Source organism: Scomber scombrus, chromosome 18 (assembly GCF_963691925.1).
Source record: "Scomber scombrus chromosome 18, fScoSco1.1, whole genome shotgun sequence".
Lineage (NCBI taxonomy): Eukaryota > Metazoa > Chordata > Actinopteri > Scombriformes > Scombridae > Scomber > Scomber scombrus.
Window position 1 is genome coordinate 8,757,574 of NC_084987.1, and position 20,425 is coordinate 8,777,998.

Below are 20,425 nucleotides of genomic sequence, written 5' to 3' on the forward strand. Positions count from 1 at the left end.
GTGGTGTATTGGGTGCATTATATTGAATGGTGTTCCTAATATTTTGTACACTCCATTAACATACATGAAGGGGGTAAAATATTAGGAACACCAGTCAATATAATGCACCCCAGTACAACACCACCACTTAGTATGACCTCAGTCATAAACATAAAGTAGAATTATCACTTTTTTAATAATATTAACAAAAAACTGAAAATAAACTTCAAATAAGTAGAATGTATGATACATGTCAACCTACATATTTTATAAAGTAATATGTTTCATGTATAAAATATTGATCTGAAAAGTAACTATTGCTGTGAAACAAATGTAGTGAAGGAAAAAAAGTACAACAAAAGTAGTGGAGTAAAAGCACAAAGTAGCATAAAATGTAAATAATTGAAAGTACACTTCAAAATTAGGCTATAGTATATTATGTACTATACTATACAGTAAATGTATTTATATTCCACCACTGTAATTCAGTGCCTGAAGCTAATCAAGAACTAATATGTAGTCTAATCAGGTATGTAAAGGAATCATAAAATTAAACATTAATAGGCAGTTTATATATTAATCAGCAAGCTTTTATTCATAATGAAGTGGTTGAAGTGTTGTGTTTAAAAGGATGCCTTTTAAACACAACAGAAAATGTGAGCTTCATTATTTGAGTATAAATCAATAACACCAAGAGCAATTATGTGTCACATCTTGTGTTGTAGGAGTGTGACTGATCTGTTTTTTGTTTGTTTTTGTTTTTTTTAATAGATAGTAATGTTTAAATAAGTTTTGCATGGACTAAAATATGCTTATAGCAGGCTGGGTCAGTTTTTATAAACCAGTAGCTTAAAACAGGGCAAAATGTACATGGTGGCAAAAACACACACACACACACACGCACACACACACACACACAAACACACACAGGGACCAGTATCTTACAAGTTTTTCATTTTTATACAAGACAATGTTATATTTTTTTTGCCTAAAAGTCAATATAAAACATTTCTGTTATATTTATACATCTATGTGATGCTACAGGTCTGTAATGGATTATTTTGCTCTTCTCTGCAATTTCAACTTGCTGCTTACATTACCTTGCAGTTTCACCAAATATTACTAATTATCAGTGTGGGTATATGGTACAGTATGTACATGCTGTAGACCTCTCTCCCCCTCTCCCTCTCACACACACACACACACACACACACACACACACACACACACACACACACACACACCTTTTTTCAGTCCTCACTGTTCTCTACCCTGTTCAGTACTCAGAGGGAGCACTCTCCTTAATTGCATTCCCCCAGCCCATTGATTATCTTAATGGTTTTCTATGCTACACACTGGGCTTCTGCATGCCTACATCAAGGTCACACACAGTCTCTAGGGAGGAAAATGGAAGTCGTATTCCCAATTTCTTCCTGTCCGGAGCCCTGTGTGCTTTCCCCTGTTCCCTTGTTCAAAATGATTGCACAGTGAGACTGATTGTAATCCAATCATCACAGTTTCCTCTAATCATCAACAAAGATAACAGCATTTTATGAACTTATGGTGAGACAGGTTTTTATCTTCAGTGTGGCCATTCCTTCTATAATTCAGAGGAAATAAACAAGATTGCACCCGGTCTTTGTGAAAACATTTGTGGACCGGATCATGCTGTTCCGGTGTTCTGACATTTATTAAAGTGCCACGCAGTTCATTGTACCTGGCAGTCTGCTGTCTTCCTCCAGCTGCATTTAGGATGACATTTGCATCTCCATATGTTACACAGTCAGTCATTAAACTGTCATCTTGCTCTTCAGACCATCATTTTTCTGCCTGCAATTACCCAGGGAAAATTTAATAGGGATGTGCAAATGTACTGTGAAAAGCTGTGACCATGGTGACACAGGCATTTCTCTTCTCTTCTGAGCAGCACTGTGCTATGTGGAACTTGGCATATACAATGTGCTCAGATGGAAAAAAATATGACAAGGTGAATATACATCAAACATTACAGTAAATGATGATCAAACTGTGTTTTCAAGCATGCATTGTAAAGATACACCGCAGGAAAGGTTACTGTACATAATACATTTCATTGTCGTTAGCTTTCAGTATTTCATTATATTATATGGCTGAAATTTTTGAACGATTGACCATTTAAGGACTGAGAGTTGTATTTTTATCAAAGCTCTGTACTGTAAAAAACAAAAAAAGTACATACAGGATATTGGCTTTCTGCATTTTCTTCAAAAAGGTAAAACAATCTATTGCCGTGGTGTAATCTATAAGTGTTTAAATATTCTTGAATTTGACATTTAGTGCTCCTTTCACTTCTTGACATGATTTAACTCACAGTCATTCAGTAACTTTCAGTCATTTACATTTCAGTCTTTTACATGTGAGAAACATTACACTGTAACATTTGGCACAATGCCTGAGTTATATGCAGTAAATAACCTTGATGGCTTAATGCTTTATGCATATCTGGGGTAATGTTTTTGTAAACATTGAGTCAAGGAAAAGTCCCATTAGCGTCCTCTGCTCCAGCCCCTTCAGTTCTTTATTTCTTCCGTAGGCCTAAATTTTGCCCACATGTTAATTTCTTTTAGTTTCACATGTGCACATTACATCACTAAAACCATCTGTTTCTAACATAAATCTTGCCAGCAACTTCCTATTTCCATAATTATTCATGTGCATATCATACATGGCAAATATTATTTTATACATTACATCTCAATAGCAAAGACTATTTATACCTTTTTTATTTTCTTATAGCCACTCAATTTATCAAACAAACAACAAACTGCAAATACCCTAGACCTGCATGTCTAGGTTAACCAGCCAGGAGTAAAGAAGCAGCTTGCATCATGTTTAAAAAGCAAGCTTTGTTTTTGTTTTGTTTTTCTTATTTATATGCTAAAGAGAAGCAAATATGAAAGGCATCCCTTCTGGGTACAATAAAAACAGAACTGAAAACAAATTAGATTTCATAGATTGTGATCACATCTAGAAAGTCCCAACGACTAATATTGTGTCCTTGTGATTAAACTCATTCATCATGACTCTGTTTCCCTCTTCATTCTTTTTTTTATATCTGCTGAGGTGAGACTCTCTATTCGCTTTGGGCCTTCTTTAGGTGGTCTGCCTCCAAGCTGACCAGCTGAGAGTCCTCAGTCACCTCCAACAGAGCCTCCATCTCTGGGCTGTCTACATTCACCAGCTCCCCTTCCTCCACCTCAACATGCACACCCAGCCCGTTCTCCTCTCCCGCTGGCTGGCCCTCGGCCTCTGTCACCTCCACCATCTCTGTGTTCTGCACCATCTCCTCCTCCCCTTCTCGGATCTTCTTAACATGGAAGGTGAAAGGCGGCACGCGGTACACAGTGGTCTTGGAGCGAGCATACTCAGTGTGATCAGGGGTAAGGGACTTCTTCACCTTCTCTTTTGAGCTCTTCATCTTCGCCCTGCGCTCCAGGGTGGGGGTCATGCGGGTCCCGATCTTGCCCATCTTCTTCTCCAGGTTGTGCTTTGTTTTCTCCAGGTTGTCGCGGGTTCTCTGTCTTGTCTTCTCAAGGTTCTCACGGGTCTTCTGCTTGGTCTTCTCCAAATTCTCCTTGGTCTTTAGTTTGGTCTTCTCCATTTTCTCTTTGGAGAAGGCTTTCTTAATGTTGTCCACTTGCTGCTTGGTGGTGCGTTGGATGCGCTTGGTACGGGACTCTTCAATAATCTCTTCAATCTCCACCTCTTCATCTGAATTGAGATTGACTGGATGTCCCTCACCTCCCTCCTCAGGTATCTGATCAAGGCCCTCCACGGCTCCACCTTCAGCCACCGTCTCTGCTGTCTTGTGTTTGGATGTCTTTGGGGCCTTCACTTGGTCCTGAGGAGCAAAATAGGGAAGAATAGGGAGAAAACAGGAGACTAATTAGTCTCAGTAGCATGATAATTTTTTGTATATTACAATATTAACACTTATCGTATTGTATAATTAGTGTAAATTATGACATTTCATTTAATATGTCTTGTGAAAATGATCAGTTAATGGCCTTTGGTTTAGAAATAAAACTGAAGACGTGCACAATACTTTACAGATTCAAGTGTCCTCTGAACATTCAGTGAACACTATAGTTGACTGCTTGTAGCTGGTGTAGAGTGCCATCTAGTGGCATCAGTCATTTGAGAACAATCTTGTGCCAAAAAATTCACAGTTATTTTACACTTCAAAAATAAATGAACTCAGGATAATGTGGTTGCATGCATTAAATACATCTACTAAATATACATTAAACTATGAGACTTCACAGGAAGTCGATAGTATTTGCCATAGTCAAACTGAAACTAAAGCCATCCGCCTGTTACATCTAACCGCAAGTGCATTTCCTGCCATTTTGCAATCATTTCTCTATAAATGTACATTCACACACTTTCTTTGTTGTGACTTAAAAACCTAACTTTAACTGCAGTAGACAGTAGACAAAGAAGACTTTCTGGGGATTTTTACAGTTAAACTCTTAAAAGGTCTATAATTTATAATGCTGCTTTCACTTCATGGGAAAGGCTTGGTGGTTAGTACAGTTTCAATTTAATTTCCTGGTCAAAAAAACTCCTCATGTATAAACCAAGAAGTATAGTCTCATGCACCTGCCTGCCACTTTTTTTTTACTTTAGAGCATAAAAAAGGCTTACGTTTCACAGTGCAAATGAAGAAAAGCTTCTTATTTTCTCTGTAAATGATTTGTTCTGACAACAATCTCTTTGTTCTCTTTTTCTTCTGTAATGCTGACTGCAGCTAATCAATCAACACTGAAGCAATCGTGACTCCATGTTGTTTGACAAGAAGACATTGTTGGTGTGGTACCAGATATCCACACAGGGAGATGCAGTACTGTACTAGGAATGTTATCCCCCCTCCAAACAGCATATCTGTGACCCCCTAGAGGGATTAGTAGTCCCACCATGCGGCACCTTTATACCACACTTCACTGCTTCTCTTTTGATTCATTCCTTGCACCCTCAACATCCTCACTGGATTTATGTTATTACATTGGAAAAATAAAATATAATATTTTAATAGAAATATGAGACTAAGTCACTAGGGCCTTTCCCACTGCAGAAACCTGCCCAAAAATATGAACTAGGGTTTGACCAGTGTGGGATTTTTGAAGGTTCGAAGGCTGTTAGATCTTTAACAGAAATGACTTAAAATAAAAATAAAATAAAATAAAGGAAAGCATAATTTGATTTATATTTGTGTTTCAGCAATAGCATGTTGTCTGAGAATAGGAACACAGTGTAGATAATTGTATTTATCCAGATGAAGGATTAGAAAGTTCATAATCTGATTATCTGGCTTCAAACTAAAATTTGTAGCCGAGCAAGTGTAGTGCTGAATTTATAGAAAATAATAAATCCTACTAATTTTTGTCTAAAATTGACCCATTGGAGAGAGTGGAGTCAGCCTGTTGCCGCATGCAGACTGATTTTCCTGCAGAGCATAGGTTCAGTTAAAGTAGATACAGTACAGCACAGCACTGCGAGCTACTGGAAGACGTCTGTTTATTTTCTCCCCCATGAAATTCAGCACCAAAGCTATTCACTGGATAATAGTGTACAAAAAACAAAATGTTAAATACGGCAGCAAGAACTTGTCAAATTAATCATGATCACCATGTCAAGAGATTACATTTATGCATTGCTCCTGACACACAGTGAGGATCTTTGTCATCCAATCTAAATTGAATCATAATTACTCTTCCTGTCTAGCGGTCACTTTAGATTAGATATTTCTCTGCTTCTATTCTTGCCGGTTGATTTTGCAACACCTCCACATCTCTCATTTTATGTGGATATTAAGGCCTACCTCTAGTCTTTATGTATTTTACTGAAAACTGTGCACATCTTTGTGTTTTAGGGAAGAAATTGTATAAATATATAATAAAAGAGATTCAAGTGCCCAATTAATATTGTTTTACCTGTTATAAGGGTTTATTGAAAAAGGATCAAGACATGTCTTTGCCTATCACTCCAAGTGTAATCATTTTGTTCGAGGTAAATAAGATGAGTAAGTCGTTAAAAACTTGCAGTATTAATTGGACAAAATTATTTTAATCCTGATATCTGACTTCTGAAGTCTAATATCTGTAAGACAGACACCTGTCGGATCACATGCACAGCACAACTCCCAGGGTAGTCCAAATATTGCCATACGATCCTATCATAAAATGGACATTGCCTCCTTATCTGGGGCTGTGTATGGAGTGGGCCAGGCCATCCTGCTCTGTATGGGTTTATTTTGGGCTGGCCTTTCCCTCTCCCTGGATTCCATCTACCGTTCTTTGGCTACCGGCCACTGAAGCGTTCAGTCCGACCGACACCCCCGCCACACAACACCCTCCCCTCCCACACAGCAACAAATAAACACAACGCTCCCTCACCATGGCAACCAACTCCTCATGTCGCCTCCTGTGGGTGGTGAAGTTCAGCTGGATAAACAGCTGACATCTCTAAAACAATATACCAACATGAGGTTCTCAGTTGTTGTGAGTGTGTTACAATTAAACTAGAAATAAATCCTGCACCTGCTTTGCAGACAAGCACGTCGAGCAATGTGAGGCTGAGCTGTAATATGGTAATTTTAGAGATATTTTGAATCTGCACGTATATAGTTCAACAGCAACATTTCCATAGTTTCTATCAGAATGATGTAGTAAGACAGGAAAAGTCCTGAAACGTTTTTGATCAGATCTACACGATTGTAAAATAAATCTGCATTCAATAAACATAAGTACTCACAGTGTGCCAATGTACAAACACAGCACATTGTTAATAGCTGTCTAAGAAGTTGTGACATCACATTTGGCCACATTTTTCTATTAGGTAAAAATGTCTGGTGGCAGAAAACTGGAAGGAAAGTATGGACATTACCCCAGAGTGTTTCTATCCTGTCCAGTTCTATCTAAAAAACATATAAACAACATTTCCATATAAATACCTGTATACAAATCTATAATTATAGAGTATTCATGCTAGTATGTGTACACCCACCCTCACACACAGAAACACAGACCTGCAGTTCTTTCCATGAAGCTAAACTGTGAACACCTTTCATAAGAGGCAGCAGCTCCAATGGCTGAACAGGAAATTTAAAAAGCCAATGGAAACACAGAGGTACACAGCAATTTAGGAGCAGCTGAGGTCATACAAAACAAGGAAATTACAACACTTCAGTTCCATATTGTCCCAGACTAAAAGCTCTGTACTTTTATCAAGATCATTACTGCTGTTTTCAGTCTATTTTCAACATCAACTTTTTAACATCACAGGTTAAATCATGTTGAAGCTGCTGTTTGATCATTGCATTATTATTTACTCTTAATGTGAAGATATTAGAGAGTATTTTGATTTTTGTTATATTTTCTAACATTTTTAAAATGTTTTTAATGTTATCTAATCCTAGCTTCAAGGCCTGTGGGAACCCATATAAAGGAATACCAACATTGCATTTTGGAACATTTCCTTATTTGCATTCTGAAAAGCTGAGTTAATTCCTGTCTGCATCAATGGTGATTGCGATAATATCAGCAAGCCCTGTTTGGATTTCACTGCCTGATTATAAACGACACTCAGAGTTTGAGGAAAAAGACGGTAAATCCATTAGTGTCCCTGTATTACCTTCCTCTCTCTCCTCCCACTTACTGGCAATGGAAAAGTCCGTAATGTGTTTGTGTATGTGTGTGTGTAAACTGACAGGTGCCAGGGGACTGATGACAGAGTGTATGTGTGCTCTTCTCAATGAGAAGGAGGTCTGTTGCCAGTGTTTCTTTCCTCCAGGAGTGGCGTGAATCATACCTCATGGAAAAGTTGGCAAGTTTGAGTGGGGACTGTGTGTGTGTGCATGTTCACGTGTGTGTGCGTGTGTGTGTCTGATTTGCCTCGGACAAGCCAACAACTGTCTGAGCCGTCTGAGGAGGCACAACTTAGGAGATGCAATTAACAAGTCCCTGTGGACTGAGGGGCAAGATTTTGGTAAACAGCTAAGACTAAAACATACTGAGGAAAAGCACAAGAGACAGAAAGGCAAAGATGCAGGAAGCATGACAACATCATTATCTCTATGGGAGATCAGCAGAGTCTGCTGCTTTGGGGAATTGGGTATTTTTAAATATTTATGAGAATTGTCTCAAGCTATGGTGATATAATCCTTCAAAACTCCTTGAATTTTACATCATTCATATAACTACAGCAAATGCTTTTTCGTTGTCTAAATTTTATGACACACAAAATGTTCTCCATCTGACTCATACAAGGGCTCGGGGAAAATTTAACCACCGACTGTTACCATGGACAACGGAGCAAATAGTGTTCTCAATCAGCACTATAAAGAGACCACTGCAGCCTTGACTAAAGCCGCTGGCATCCACCTTCCTCCATCCCCCTTTTGTCTGTTAATATAAGGAACATGACTGTTGTTGTGAAGTTATTTAAATATGTTATCATTCACAAGGATGGCACTTATTAGCAGCATCAATTATTATTATTATTATTATTTTTTAATAGATTTTTCGTTGCTCGGGTGACAGTATTTCATACAAATTTCTGACTTAAGTTTTAACAGTCGTCTATTAAACAACAAAGGAAGTGAGTTACATACCTATTAGCTATACTTGAGTACATACAAGTTACGTAAACATACATATATGCATACAAACGTACATACATACATAATTTGCATGCTACAGTAACATACATACATACCTACATACATAGGCCTACACACATACATACACACACATGCACGTACGCACGCACGTACGAATATATGCATGCACGTACATGCAATAGCTGTTTGACTTTAGGCAAATATGCTTGCTAAAAGTGACCGTGTTTGTAATGTCTGCTCTGTGTTTCCATGGCAACCCATTATTAATGTTAATTATTGTTATTAATATTGCAATAATGAAGAATAATTAGGAAAATACACATTTATAAGAAAATTAATTAAATACTGCAAATTTATTATAACATTGGTCTTCCAAGCAAATCCAAACAGGGAATATATTCTGATTATGTTTAATTTTGATTGCATACATTAGTGGGGTTTTTCTCTGACTAAAATTACTTTCCTATTTCGTATTTCATGTGAAATATGACTTATACGTTTATTAACACCCAAAAGGTTAGAATCATGATCCGCCTACATACACGCAGACAACTTGCTTGCTTGTAGATAAACACACTCACAGGCACATATACACACACTATTCCTTTTCAGGCAGTGTGATGAAAGGCCTCTACGATGAGTCACAGGAGCAGCTGTCTGATCCTGTCCAGTCCTTGCAGCTGTGCACTTAGCTTTCACAATGAGTGATATCATTGACCCACGCGCCTATCCATGATTGGAGAAGGCCAAATGAGAGATTGACATGAAACAGAGGTGGAGGTTCGCATGTTAGCCCTCGGCCTGAGTAGTGACGCTTTGATCCTTAAAGAGTGCTTCAAGGCTAAAATAAGAACACTGATGTGCTCTGGTCATTAATATTGATGCCTCCCACACTCTCCTAAATAAAGCTCAAACAATTCACAGAGGACTGGTCCAGCTGCATACTACCACAGGCATTTTGCAATGACTCTGATGATTGAGGGCACAATGCAAATTCTGTATCATGAAGCTCTCTTATCCCTTTAAGTACTCTGATGGCTCCATGCTCAAGTGTCCTGCAAGTAATGGAAATATAAACGACCAATCCTGCTCTGTCTACAGACATATTCATTTGAAGAGGGGCCTTTGTATACCACATAGCCAACAAGGCGATGTCATGTTACTGTGCAAACCACAGGAAGGGAGTTCCTTGGGTTTCCTGTCACAGTGATTTGTGATTTCATACATAAGAGCCTGAATGGGGATACCCTTTTTCCACAGTTTAGCCTTACCACATCCATGACTCTGAGCCTACTGGAATCCCAGGGTTAGACCCATGCAAAGATAGAAAATTTACTTTTCCATTTACATCTCTGTGTCAACGGGCAGCAACAGTACTGGAATACATTACATAACAAGATCCCTTTTCCCTCTAACGCTCCATATTGACACTAAGTCAGAACAGCAAGTTGCGTTTCACCCAAATTTAATAACTCGGTTCAGATTTTCCATTCAAGTGCTTGAAAGATTGGAACAAACACGAATTCATAAGTTCTGCTGCAGTAACTATGAAGCAGTATGATTAATATTGCAAGGATTTAAAATATTTAAAAAAAATGTTTTAAGTGAAAGAGTGTGTTATAATCATTCATACATTCATGTTATTTCAGGATAATGTGATGTGGGTGGCTCAAGCGAAGGCATGAATAACCTGCCAACTTTAATTGTGCTGGGCTAAACTTTAGGAAACTATAACTACTGACTTTCATTAGGCCAATATAATGCTTAATGGCAAATAACTCCCTGCCAAATAACAACTGGGGATATTAGAAGGAAGACCACACTGTTTTTCTTTGTTCTAAATTGAGCTGTTGTTTGTGTGAATAATGCAACTGGGATATTATAGATGGAAAAACTGACAGGCTGTAATATTCTGTCTTTGTTGATCTAAGAGATGTCTGTCATAGCTTAATGTGTGTAATTTGTGTAAGCAGTAAAATGACATGAAAAATGAAAAATCGGCCAATTTAAGGATAACATATGGATAACATTTTAAGCTAGTCAAATATTTCACCATCAACATTTTCCATGATAACATCATTTAAGTATTATTTATAGATTAATCATTCTAAGCATCCATCTGCATGCAAAATCTAATCCCAAGGGTACCCAAAACCCATGGCGTGTCTGGGCACAGTCTCAATGATAGCATATAACTCACATACTAGTGACAAGAACAGCGAGCCGTCACAGCAGCACTGGGAAATATACCACCAAGGTAACCTGACTGCACTTCAGACTGAATGTAGCCCAGACCATATATTACTTTCACATGTGATGTCTTAAGTTACAGCAATAACAGTTACTTATATTAATAGTAAATGTATGGATGTATGGATACTGTAGTTTAGTAAATAAACTAAAGTAGTACTACTAGTACAGTATGTGACTCACAACTAAGGCTACACTCACACAGACATTCAACTGAAAATAATCCCTACCAAACGAATGCATGCAATTAATCAATCAATCAGTGCTGCTGTTTGCTAAATTCAGACCCACTCAGTGAAACAGGACCCTACACATTTCCATTGCATTGCTGTTGGTGTATTTATAATCAAAAGCGACGTAGCAGTCTCCTTTAATATACCAACTCAGATAATTTGGCCAACTTTTTATTTTGGCTATGGCGTTGTAGATCAGGGGTGTGCCTACAAATCTTGGAATAAACAGCACAGAGGTTATCAGTAGCCTCCACCCAGTTACGATTTGGTATGAGGACACATTTCTGTTAGCCGGCCAATAAGCTGGATGACAACTACAACTGTTCACATCAAGGGGTGACTTGATCAGTCTTCAGCTGGTAAATCCTGTCTGCTGCTATGGGATGGGGATGTTTGGTAAGACAGGAAGGCAGCTGAGTCCAGGCATCAGGACATATGAACGATAGTTATTTTAATAGGAGAAACTCAGAGTTTCCTCTTGTGTAGCCAAAGAAACAGCTCACAAAAATGCATTGCTACAGTGAATCACGTTTCCACGTGCTAGAATAGCAGGAATACTCTTTCCACTGTACAAACTGTATATCCTAAAGACAGGTGCAAAGGAAAGGATACAGTAACACTATCAGCAAATGCCCCTCCAAAGCAGAGAGCAAATTCACTGTAAGTGTAAAATTACACCTGCCCAATTATGCCACACCAACCTTTAGATCTTATTGAGTCTTAACTGCTCAAAATATCAGATCCTTTCAAATTAAACATACATTTTAATGACCACGTCAGCTTGAAAATGTATTTATGCTTTACAAAAGCTAAGACAATCAAGGTGAACAATAACAGAGGATGCTGGTCGGTACACTCCTGTTTTCAGAACACACTGATTTTATGACTTCTGACTGACTTGTAAAGCAAGGAGTATGGCTTTGCTCCTTCTGAAATATTAAAACAATTACAAACAAAATGAAAAAGGGATTGTTTTTGCTTTGTGTTGTACTAACATGTTCCTTGAGGAGTACAAAATGTGTGCGTGAGAGAGTGAGGATCAGAGCAATACAACTTCCAGATTTGGCCAAACATGACAAAAGAAACATAGATCTGGCTTCAAGATATGGTCTCACCTCAACAAAGAAGATGTGAGGAAGAGGAGAATATAAAAGCCTGATATAAATACATTTAGAAACTATCTTGATAGGAAGGGGGGCAGGTGTCTTGACTTTTTCACTTCTGAAGTCTCACATTGACAGTATAATGTGTTTCCTCTGACCCTGATCATCAAAAATGATTGTATTGCATGAAATAATATGAGTTATCTTCACATCCAAATATGTTTTATACATCTATCACATGTTCTCACATGTTTTTCTTTATCGTGCAAGTTGCTGCTGTTTGCATCATTCCAAGCAAGCAACACATGAACGCTCTTAAAAAGGTGACTATGGGACCACATTTGACACGCAGAGGTTCACACGCCACCAAGTATTGGAACTCAGGACTGACTTGACATAGTAGCTGACATGCAACAGTGAAATGTGGAGCCTGCCAGATATCTTTCCACCAACTGGGTAAGAGGAGCACAGCAGGAGAGAGAGTGACAGTGAGGACAGACTGAAAGAGAACAACATACTTTGCAAGTGCTATGGGGAAATACTGAATGAGCTGTACTCTTGGTTCTGGTTCAGAGGTGTAGGAGTAGAATGGGCGATAGTGGAAGTGATAGGGGAGAGAAACTAGGAGGTAGGGAGGAGACCCAGTTGGCATTTTGGCAAGAGCAGCAGAGAGATGCTGGCGGGGTGAATCATAACACTAACTTGGTGCTGCTGGTCGAGTGCTTTTTGGTACTCCTCAGTTGCCAGCTATTGCATGCAAGGGGTTGGCTAAGTGTTTCATAACTACCCTCTCTGTATTGAAATGGAGATTTGATATATGCCAGGAAACAAAGATTCAGTAAGCTTAAGTGGCCAAAAGCTTTAGCTGGATGACTATGTCTGGAGTAAATGTAATTGAGTTAGTATATAGCTGGGCAGGGTTAAAAGCTATTAAAGAAAATTGGGCTGTGGCTGGTGGCGATGCTTGTTGGCTGCGATCTGAGCTCTGCAAGGTCTGTGAGGCTGACATGGAAGAAGTGGTCGGTAACTGAGAGGCCTTATATCTCCCTGATAGAGTTAACCACATGGCTATCATCATCCTTGAGCTGCAGCCAAACACATCCCAAACCTAGACACACAGCAGTACGATCTCACACTATGATCAACATACACTATCACGTTGCATAAAGTGGATTAATCCACAGAGTTAAAGAGATAATGTGCATAATGCAACACACATTTGGGTCACTACAGACACCCAATTAAAGGTCACATGTCCCCTTTTATAATTTAACTAAAATAGGCTTTCACACTGGTACTTGTGTTGCATGGAAACTCTTATGTTTAGCTACTGATTAAGAAGTATGTAAATCCATGTGTTCATCAATAGCATAATGTTCATTTTGTAAATTATGGTCCCACTTAGAGTGAAATAGACAACATTGGTTACATACATCACATAACATAGGAGTACAGGTGTAGCTGTCACTATTGTTTTCAGTTCATGAAAGTTAGTTGGAATATTATGGTCACCTAAAAATTCTTATTCAGTACTTGGTTGTTCTTATGGTAGTGTTAAAGTCAGCTCCACCCTCTCAACTAAATGTGGTCACTTCTGGCCAAGATGCCAAACATGGATGTATTATAAAAGCTGGATACCCAACCAAAAATAACACCTCTTCAGTCAACAAGAACTGTTCGGCTGGCACATATGCCAAAAATGTTTCTAGCTTCCTGGTTTACTTCCAGGGGTTTGCAGCCCACTGAATATGTGCAGCAGTGTTTCTCCCGCTGGCCCCGCCCACCAGCCATAGGCTCTACATTGTAGTTACAGATTTTTAAAATCGGTTTTCTTAGCTCGAGGAAAGTTTTACAAACATAAAACCTCCATGGATCAACAATTTGTGATAGAAAGAATCACAGTAGACGTTGTTTGCATTTAGAGGTGTCTTGTCAACGGTTTTACAGATGTCTTTTTTAAAATTGTGGTCTATGCTTTTTGGTTTTGATTTTCGGGCCGCTTTTTGGGATTTTTTATTGCAATACAGCAAGTGGTCACTGGGGAAAATTGGCTGAAAGACTGAGCGGCAGTGCTTTACCCAGTTCAAATAATACACCCATGTGCTGAACCGTGCCTTATTTTTTTTTTCCACTTGCATTCAGCAAAGACCTGCCAGAAACCACTGGTTGACATCCTGGCAGTTTCGTCCATTTTTTTTTTTTTTTTTTTTTTACAGTCTATAGTTCAACCCCACAGTTGACAGCAAACTGATTTTCAAGTATGATTGTTTTCCAGGAAATATTTGACTTCCAATTGGCTAAATGAGCACTAAGGGCTGGTTCATGTTATACGAATAAACTTTGCCTGGTCTTGTACCAAATTTGTATAAATTCATTACAACCATAATGATTATTCAATGAGAAAACTGCAATATTATTTATAAACCATTTCATCAGAATAGTTTTGTTAAGAAACATCAAGGTTCTGTGTTTATTTCCTGACAACTATTGCTGTTAGACACTGCAAAAGGAAATTAGTCTTAAATAAGTCGGTTACACATAAATAGTAAATTGTCTGGCTATATGAGACTAACAGGAAATAAGAAAATGAAGTGACTCATTTAGAGTCATTATGTTTGCTTCTCCTGTAGACAAGTGGTCTATAAAGGACAGCAATATCATATGCATTACAGTCAAGGGAGAAACACGCAGCGTGGGCGTGAAAGTAGGGCCATGTGGGGGGCCACAGAGCTCTGATGACAGGCTGGTTGATCCTTGTACAGCAGGAAGACCCTCAGCTGCTGCAAGGACACTCACAGCCAGGGCTTCTAATTGTAAGACCCTAGCCTGTCAACTCCAGAAAGAGACCACCTATTCATGAAATCTGTCCCGAACTTGAATTTCATATTCTAAACTCCCAAAATGTAAGTGCCATCTTTTAAAATTTAGCTGCAGAATTGTAGTTGTAGAGAGGTATCTTTTTGGTTCATATTTCAGTCTCACAGGAAACCATAGCAACATCATTGTTTAAACATTACTCACTGGGATCTAATTTGAGAGGGGTACAATTGAAGCTGTTAAAGATATTGTGATGCATATCTGATATGTAATGAGCATTTGGTAAATGCGTCTTAGTTGCCACACCCAGTTGTTGTCAAGGGATCCTACGTGCTATCATCGTTGCTGGTTTAATTATAAAGCATCAGTGTCAAAGTCTTTCCAGCTAGAAACTTTTAAGTATGTGGCTATTCTCAGGATGCAGAGACGGAGTGACATGAAGGAAAATACGGTGCTCACAGTTAAAGCCAATATCAGCTTAACAAAGCAGAATTCATGGTCCTACCTATGCAGCTAAAAACTTAAATGCTTGCCTCGTTGACATTGACACTGCGGGTGAAAGCCAATATTGGTGAGGAATGGGCACACACACATACACCCACACACGTTGGTCTTACTTGTGAGGACACTGAACTAGCATACATTAATTCCACAGACATTTATTGTAAGCTTAACCATAACCTCTACATACCTACCTAACCCGTACCTAATTATAAACGTATCATACTCTAACACATTAACACACAGAGGCTGGAGAGTGGTAAAATTTGACCGAGAGCCAGTCTTAATTTGTAACGCTGCCAATATATAACCAGACTACCAGACACAGTGCATCCATTCTCTGGCAATAAATAGATTGTTGGAGTCCAAAACAACATGGAAGCTACAACACTTTTGACAACATGACAAGGACGAAATTAAGACAGTGATAAGGGCATTACAGTTGAGATAATATCAACAGGAAATTACTGATTTAACATGTGACAGCTGAAACATAAGCATAACTAGTCAGTCAAAATCTAAAAAAATTCAAATCCCTTTATAAAATCTTTATAAAATAGTGCAAGTCCTCGAGGGAAGCTGCAAACTGTTCACCTTTTTTAAGAACAGTATCTCCTACATTGACAATTGCACAAAGACAAGTAATTTAGGAGGCTTACAGCAAACCATACAGATTCACAAACAGCAGGAGACACCTGCGTTGCAAGTGTCATTTATTAAGACCTAGTGCCTATGATTGTATTTCTGTGAAATACCAATAGTGTAACCTGTTCCCACAGTGGACATCCCAGGACGGGGAAGTGAAAAAATGTTTAGCTTGCCTATACAGATTAGCTGGAGTAGGAGTAAACTTTAGCCACATAAGGCATGCACCTCTCTCAGAGTTACTCTTACTAATGTCTTTTACAGAAAATCTCTGCAGAGGTTAGGATTTGCAGTGCATCAAGTGACTGACATTTTCTTGAGCTGTCATTTTGATTTGTGTTCTCATGACAAACTGTCAATTCAAAAGGGCATGAGATGCAAAGTAAACTAAAGCAGAAGTGCTGCTGTGCACGCTGTAACCTGAAAGTTAAACAGCCAGACATAACAGCACACACGTCTTGCTAAAAAAAGAGCTGTGTCTCAAATTCACAATGGTACTTAAACTGGTTAGTGCTCCACTCTCACATATGAACTCAAATTTGAACCCTAACCCTTTTTTCTTTTTCTTCCTATTTTGTTCCCAAAATTGAAGAGAAGTGGAAGTAAAGAAGTGCAAATGATCCTGCCCCAATACTTACTATACAATACAATCTTACTATATCTATACTGTACTATACTATACAATCTTGAATACTCGAGTGCATGTTTGTGCACCATGGGGTATTTATGAATTGTGTCCCACTTCTGAGAAATCTTTACAATAAAAGCTACATCTTCATCTTACATGACAGCAGCCTGCCAACTATCTGTCTGCTATGTGCTCAGAAGTGGGGCGTTGGTTCTGTCTCAAGTAGCCCCTCAAGCCACTGTTTATGGGTCTTATATTTTTATTTACACCCACTCTTCTGTAAATAGTTTCATTGGGTAATCATGAAGCCATGTGGAGTGGGAGAGGTCACTACCACCTTCATTTTACTATTACAAACTGTACAGCAGCTTCCATTAAGTGTCTGATTCTTTGTAAACATTGCAGTCTCAGTTTAAGTTTTAGGAAAAAGTGCTTCAGATTTTTATGTCATGGAAACTACCAAGATGAAGTTTTGGGCGGCATTCTCTCTTCTGAGAAACTATTATGCTCCGTTTCAAGGGCCAATTCATGCCACAGTGTGACTCTCTGGTGAGATGATGTCAAAACGGTGCTCTGAGGATTAGCTCTGATTGCTTTTCAGGTGCATTTCACACTTCCTTTCAACTTTCCTTTGTGATGCGAGGAATGCAACACACCCATTTTTCGGGACTAACATGTACTGTCAGTGTAATTTTAGGGTTCATAGCTACGTGTAAAGTCATTTTCATCTTTTGATTATCAGCACATCCTTGAAGCAAGGAATATTTTCTGTTATTTCGTCCATGTGATGAAAACACACACACACACACACACACACACACACACACACACACACACACACACACACACACACACACACACACACACACACACTAAGTAACAACCCACTTCACCTGGTAGATGAGGACTTTGAAGTTGCGTCTCTTGAGAAGCTCATTTTCGTTGTTCTCCAGCTTCTTGATCTGACCCGCCTGCTTCTCCAGGTTGCTTCGCACCGTCTTGACGTTGACACTGACCTTGCGCACCTTGTCCAGCATTTTGTTGACGGTGTTGGCTGTGCCGACATGATTCTTGGACAACTTAGACAGCTCCCCTTGGATGGTTGACACTGACTTCTCCATGGCCTCCTGACGGGCCTCAAGGCCATTCTGGGTCTGCTGGATCTGGTCTACAACCCCAATAATCTTGTCTAGCAGAGACAGAACCATGACCCCATTCATCTGAGCTTCACTCTTGCCTCCAGGGCCAGGGGCCAATAGCAAGTCCACCTCCTCAGCCGGATCATCATCATCTACTGCCGGCTCGGTGGCAGCACCCACCAGGGCGACCTCGTCATCATCAAAAGGCACTTCTGCCAGAGCTACATGCTCCATCTTGACACCTGTATCCGCCATGGCTGTCAACTCCAAAAACAAATCGCTTGCACACTCGCTGCAGATAAAAATACACCACTGACAAATTACCTACAGGAGCGACGCTGCACAAAACACAATCTCTAAGCGTTATTCTTTTCTTGTAGGCAACTTTCTCTGCCACTTCTTAGCCTTTCCCCAGTCTTCTTTACACTTTAACTTTCTCTTCGCCCTCAGTCTCTCACACTCAGCCCTCTCTGCCTCTGTCTCTCTCTGCCTCTGCTCTGGGATGCCAGCCAGCCAAGGGGAGTAGGGCCTCTCACAGCTGAGGCATGTGTGCCCTGTCTCAAATGCCTCTGCTCCCTGTGAAACCACCCAGTGCAACTTTTCCCTTCCTACACCCAGCCCCTGCCCCTGGCTCCCCCCTGCTACTGGGGCTCCACCCCATTCTGTCCCAAAGCACAGGGAGGGGTGTCTCCAAGTCCCAAACTCTCCACTTCCAGCAGTGACACACTCCACTCTGATGAGGGCACTGGTGGCGAGATCAAGTACCATAAAATCAGTTCATACTAGCAAAATGTGATTATTGAACTTCATAGTCTCTGAAATTGTGTTTTGTGCTTACTGCATGTAGAGTCTATAAATTAATAATTGTGTTTAACTTCTGTGGTCATTGTACTGCATGAACAGTTCTGCAATTTTGACTACCAGGATGATAATTTGTAATGCCAATCCTTGAACATTGCCTCATTTTTATATGGTAATTCTTCATTAAAACACGTTTAGGGAGGTGAAGGGGAGGGGGGCAGGTCATCTGGTCATCATATAAAGATCATACAAAGATAAAGCTTGATACATAATATTTTTTTATTATTAAGACAGAAGAAAACTGAGTTGTATTTGTGACAACTATTGTATGATCAACAATTAATTTCTGGTTGCCTCAAATATTCTTCAGTGGTATAAGTATGCTATCATGTTGGCCTTGGCCTTTCTGCTGTTGTTGTTGTTGTTAAAACAACTCTAGCATACAACACTTTCCAAATGCAGTAACCCAATTGAAGTAATGAGAGAACTACTGTAAGTTTATATCAGTGAATACATTTCTGCGCGTTAGCTTCTCCTCTGGCACTCATAGATTCCTTCCTTTAAGTATTAAGTATAGTTATTAAGTTTATTATTATGACTTTTATTATTATTACTAACAAATAAGTTCAAAAATAAGCTACATTTAACACAGAACTGTCAACTTCAGAGCGTGTTTTACACCCTCTATTGGTCACAGTGAGTAACTACAACTGCCTTTGAGGTCAAGACAAGAAACATGAGCATAGGATTACTTCCAGTTAAAACATAAAATAAACCTACAATTAAAAAGAGATGTAGTTACACGTGGTGACTGTAAGATGATAATAAATGATGATAAACACTGTAATTGCAGCCTTGCTTCCTTTTTTGTACCTGTGCACATACTTGCATTTAAATGACCAATGTGTAGAATTGAGTTGCCTTTAGCAGTGTGGTTGCAGATTGCAGAAACTGAATACCCCTCAAAAACATGTATAGGCTCTCTTAAGGGCCAGTTTGTCCATTCTGGGCTACTGGAGAAATATGGTGGTGCAACATGGTGGGCTCTGTGCCAGAGGATCTACTCCCTATGTAGATATAAAGGTCTTACAAAAACAAAATTTGTCTTAATTGTGGTCCTGTTCCTACATGATGCATGTTGTATGTATGTTAAAGTACAATAAGTTTACGTGTAGGTCAATGTGCATATAAATAGAGCTGCAATGATGAAGTAATTATTTAAGAAAAAAAAGTCAAAAATCCCCAGCTTCTTTCAGATTCCAGATTCTCAAATGCGACTGTTCACAGGTTTCTTTAATCCTTTATGACAGTTAATTGAATATCTTTAGGTTGTGGACTGTTGGCTGGGACAAAACCAGACTTTTGAGGACATGAAACTCAATTTTCTGATCAATACTTAACCTTTTGCAGCCCTGAGTCCTCATATGGGGACATTACATTTCGGCTTTGCTGGACCTTATATTTCATTGTGCTTAACTTTGACCTGTTGTCCTCGTTCATGCATGCTTTTTTGTGCCACCTAGTGGTAGCATAAGCACAATATAATAATCAGTGTAAAAACCAGATGGAGCCATCTTGGCGAAGTCAATCAACAGCCGATCCCTGACTCAAACTATACAAATTAGACTAATTTTAGCAACAGCAACAAGCTACAACACTGCTAAACAGGA

At 39.1% G+C, this 20,425-nt stretch overlaps 1 protein-coding gene across 1 annotated transcript; it reads right to left on the minus strand.

Annotated features, from left to right (window-relative positions):
- Positions 1–411: 411 nt before the first annotated feature.
- cavin1a (caveolae associated protein 1a) lies at positions 412–18,493 on the minus strand. The gene is made up of 2 exons (XM_062438903.1): positions 17,709–18,493; positions 412–3,859 (listed from the first exon to the last, which is right to left on the minus strand). Exons 1-2 carry the CDS (start codon positions 18,207–18,209, stop codon positions 3,092–3,094), a joined length of 1,269 nt encoding a protein of 422 aa, XP_062294887.1. The 5' UTR covers positions 18,210–18,493; the 3' UTR covers positions 412–3,091.
- Positions 18,494–20,425: the final 1,932 nt, after the last annotated feature.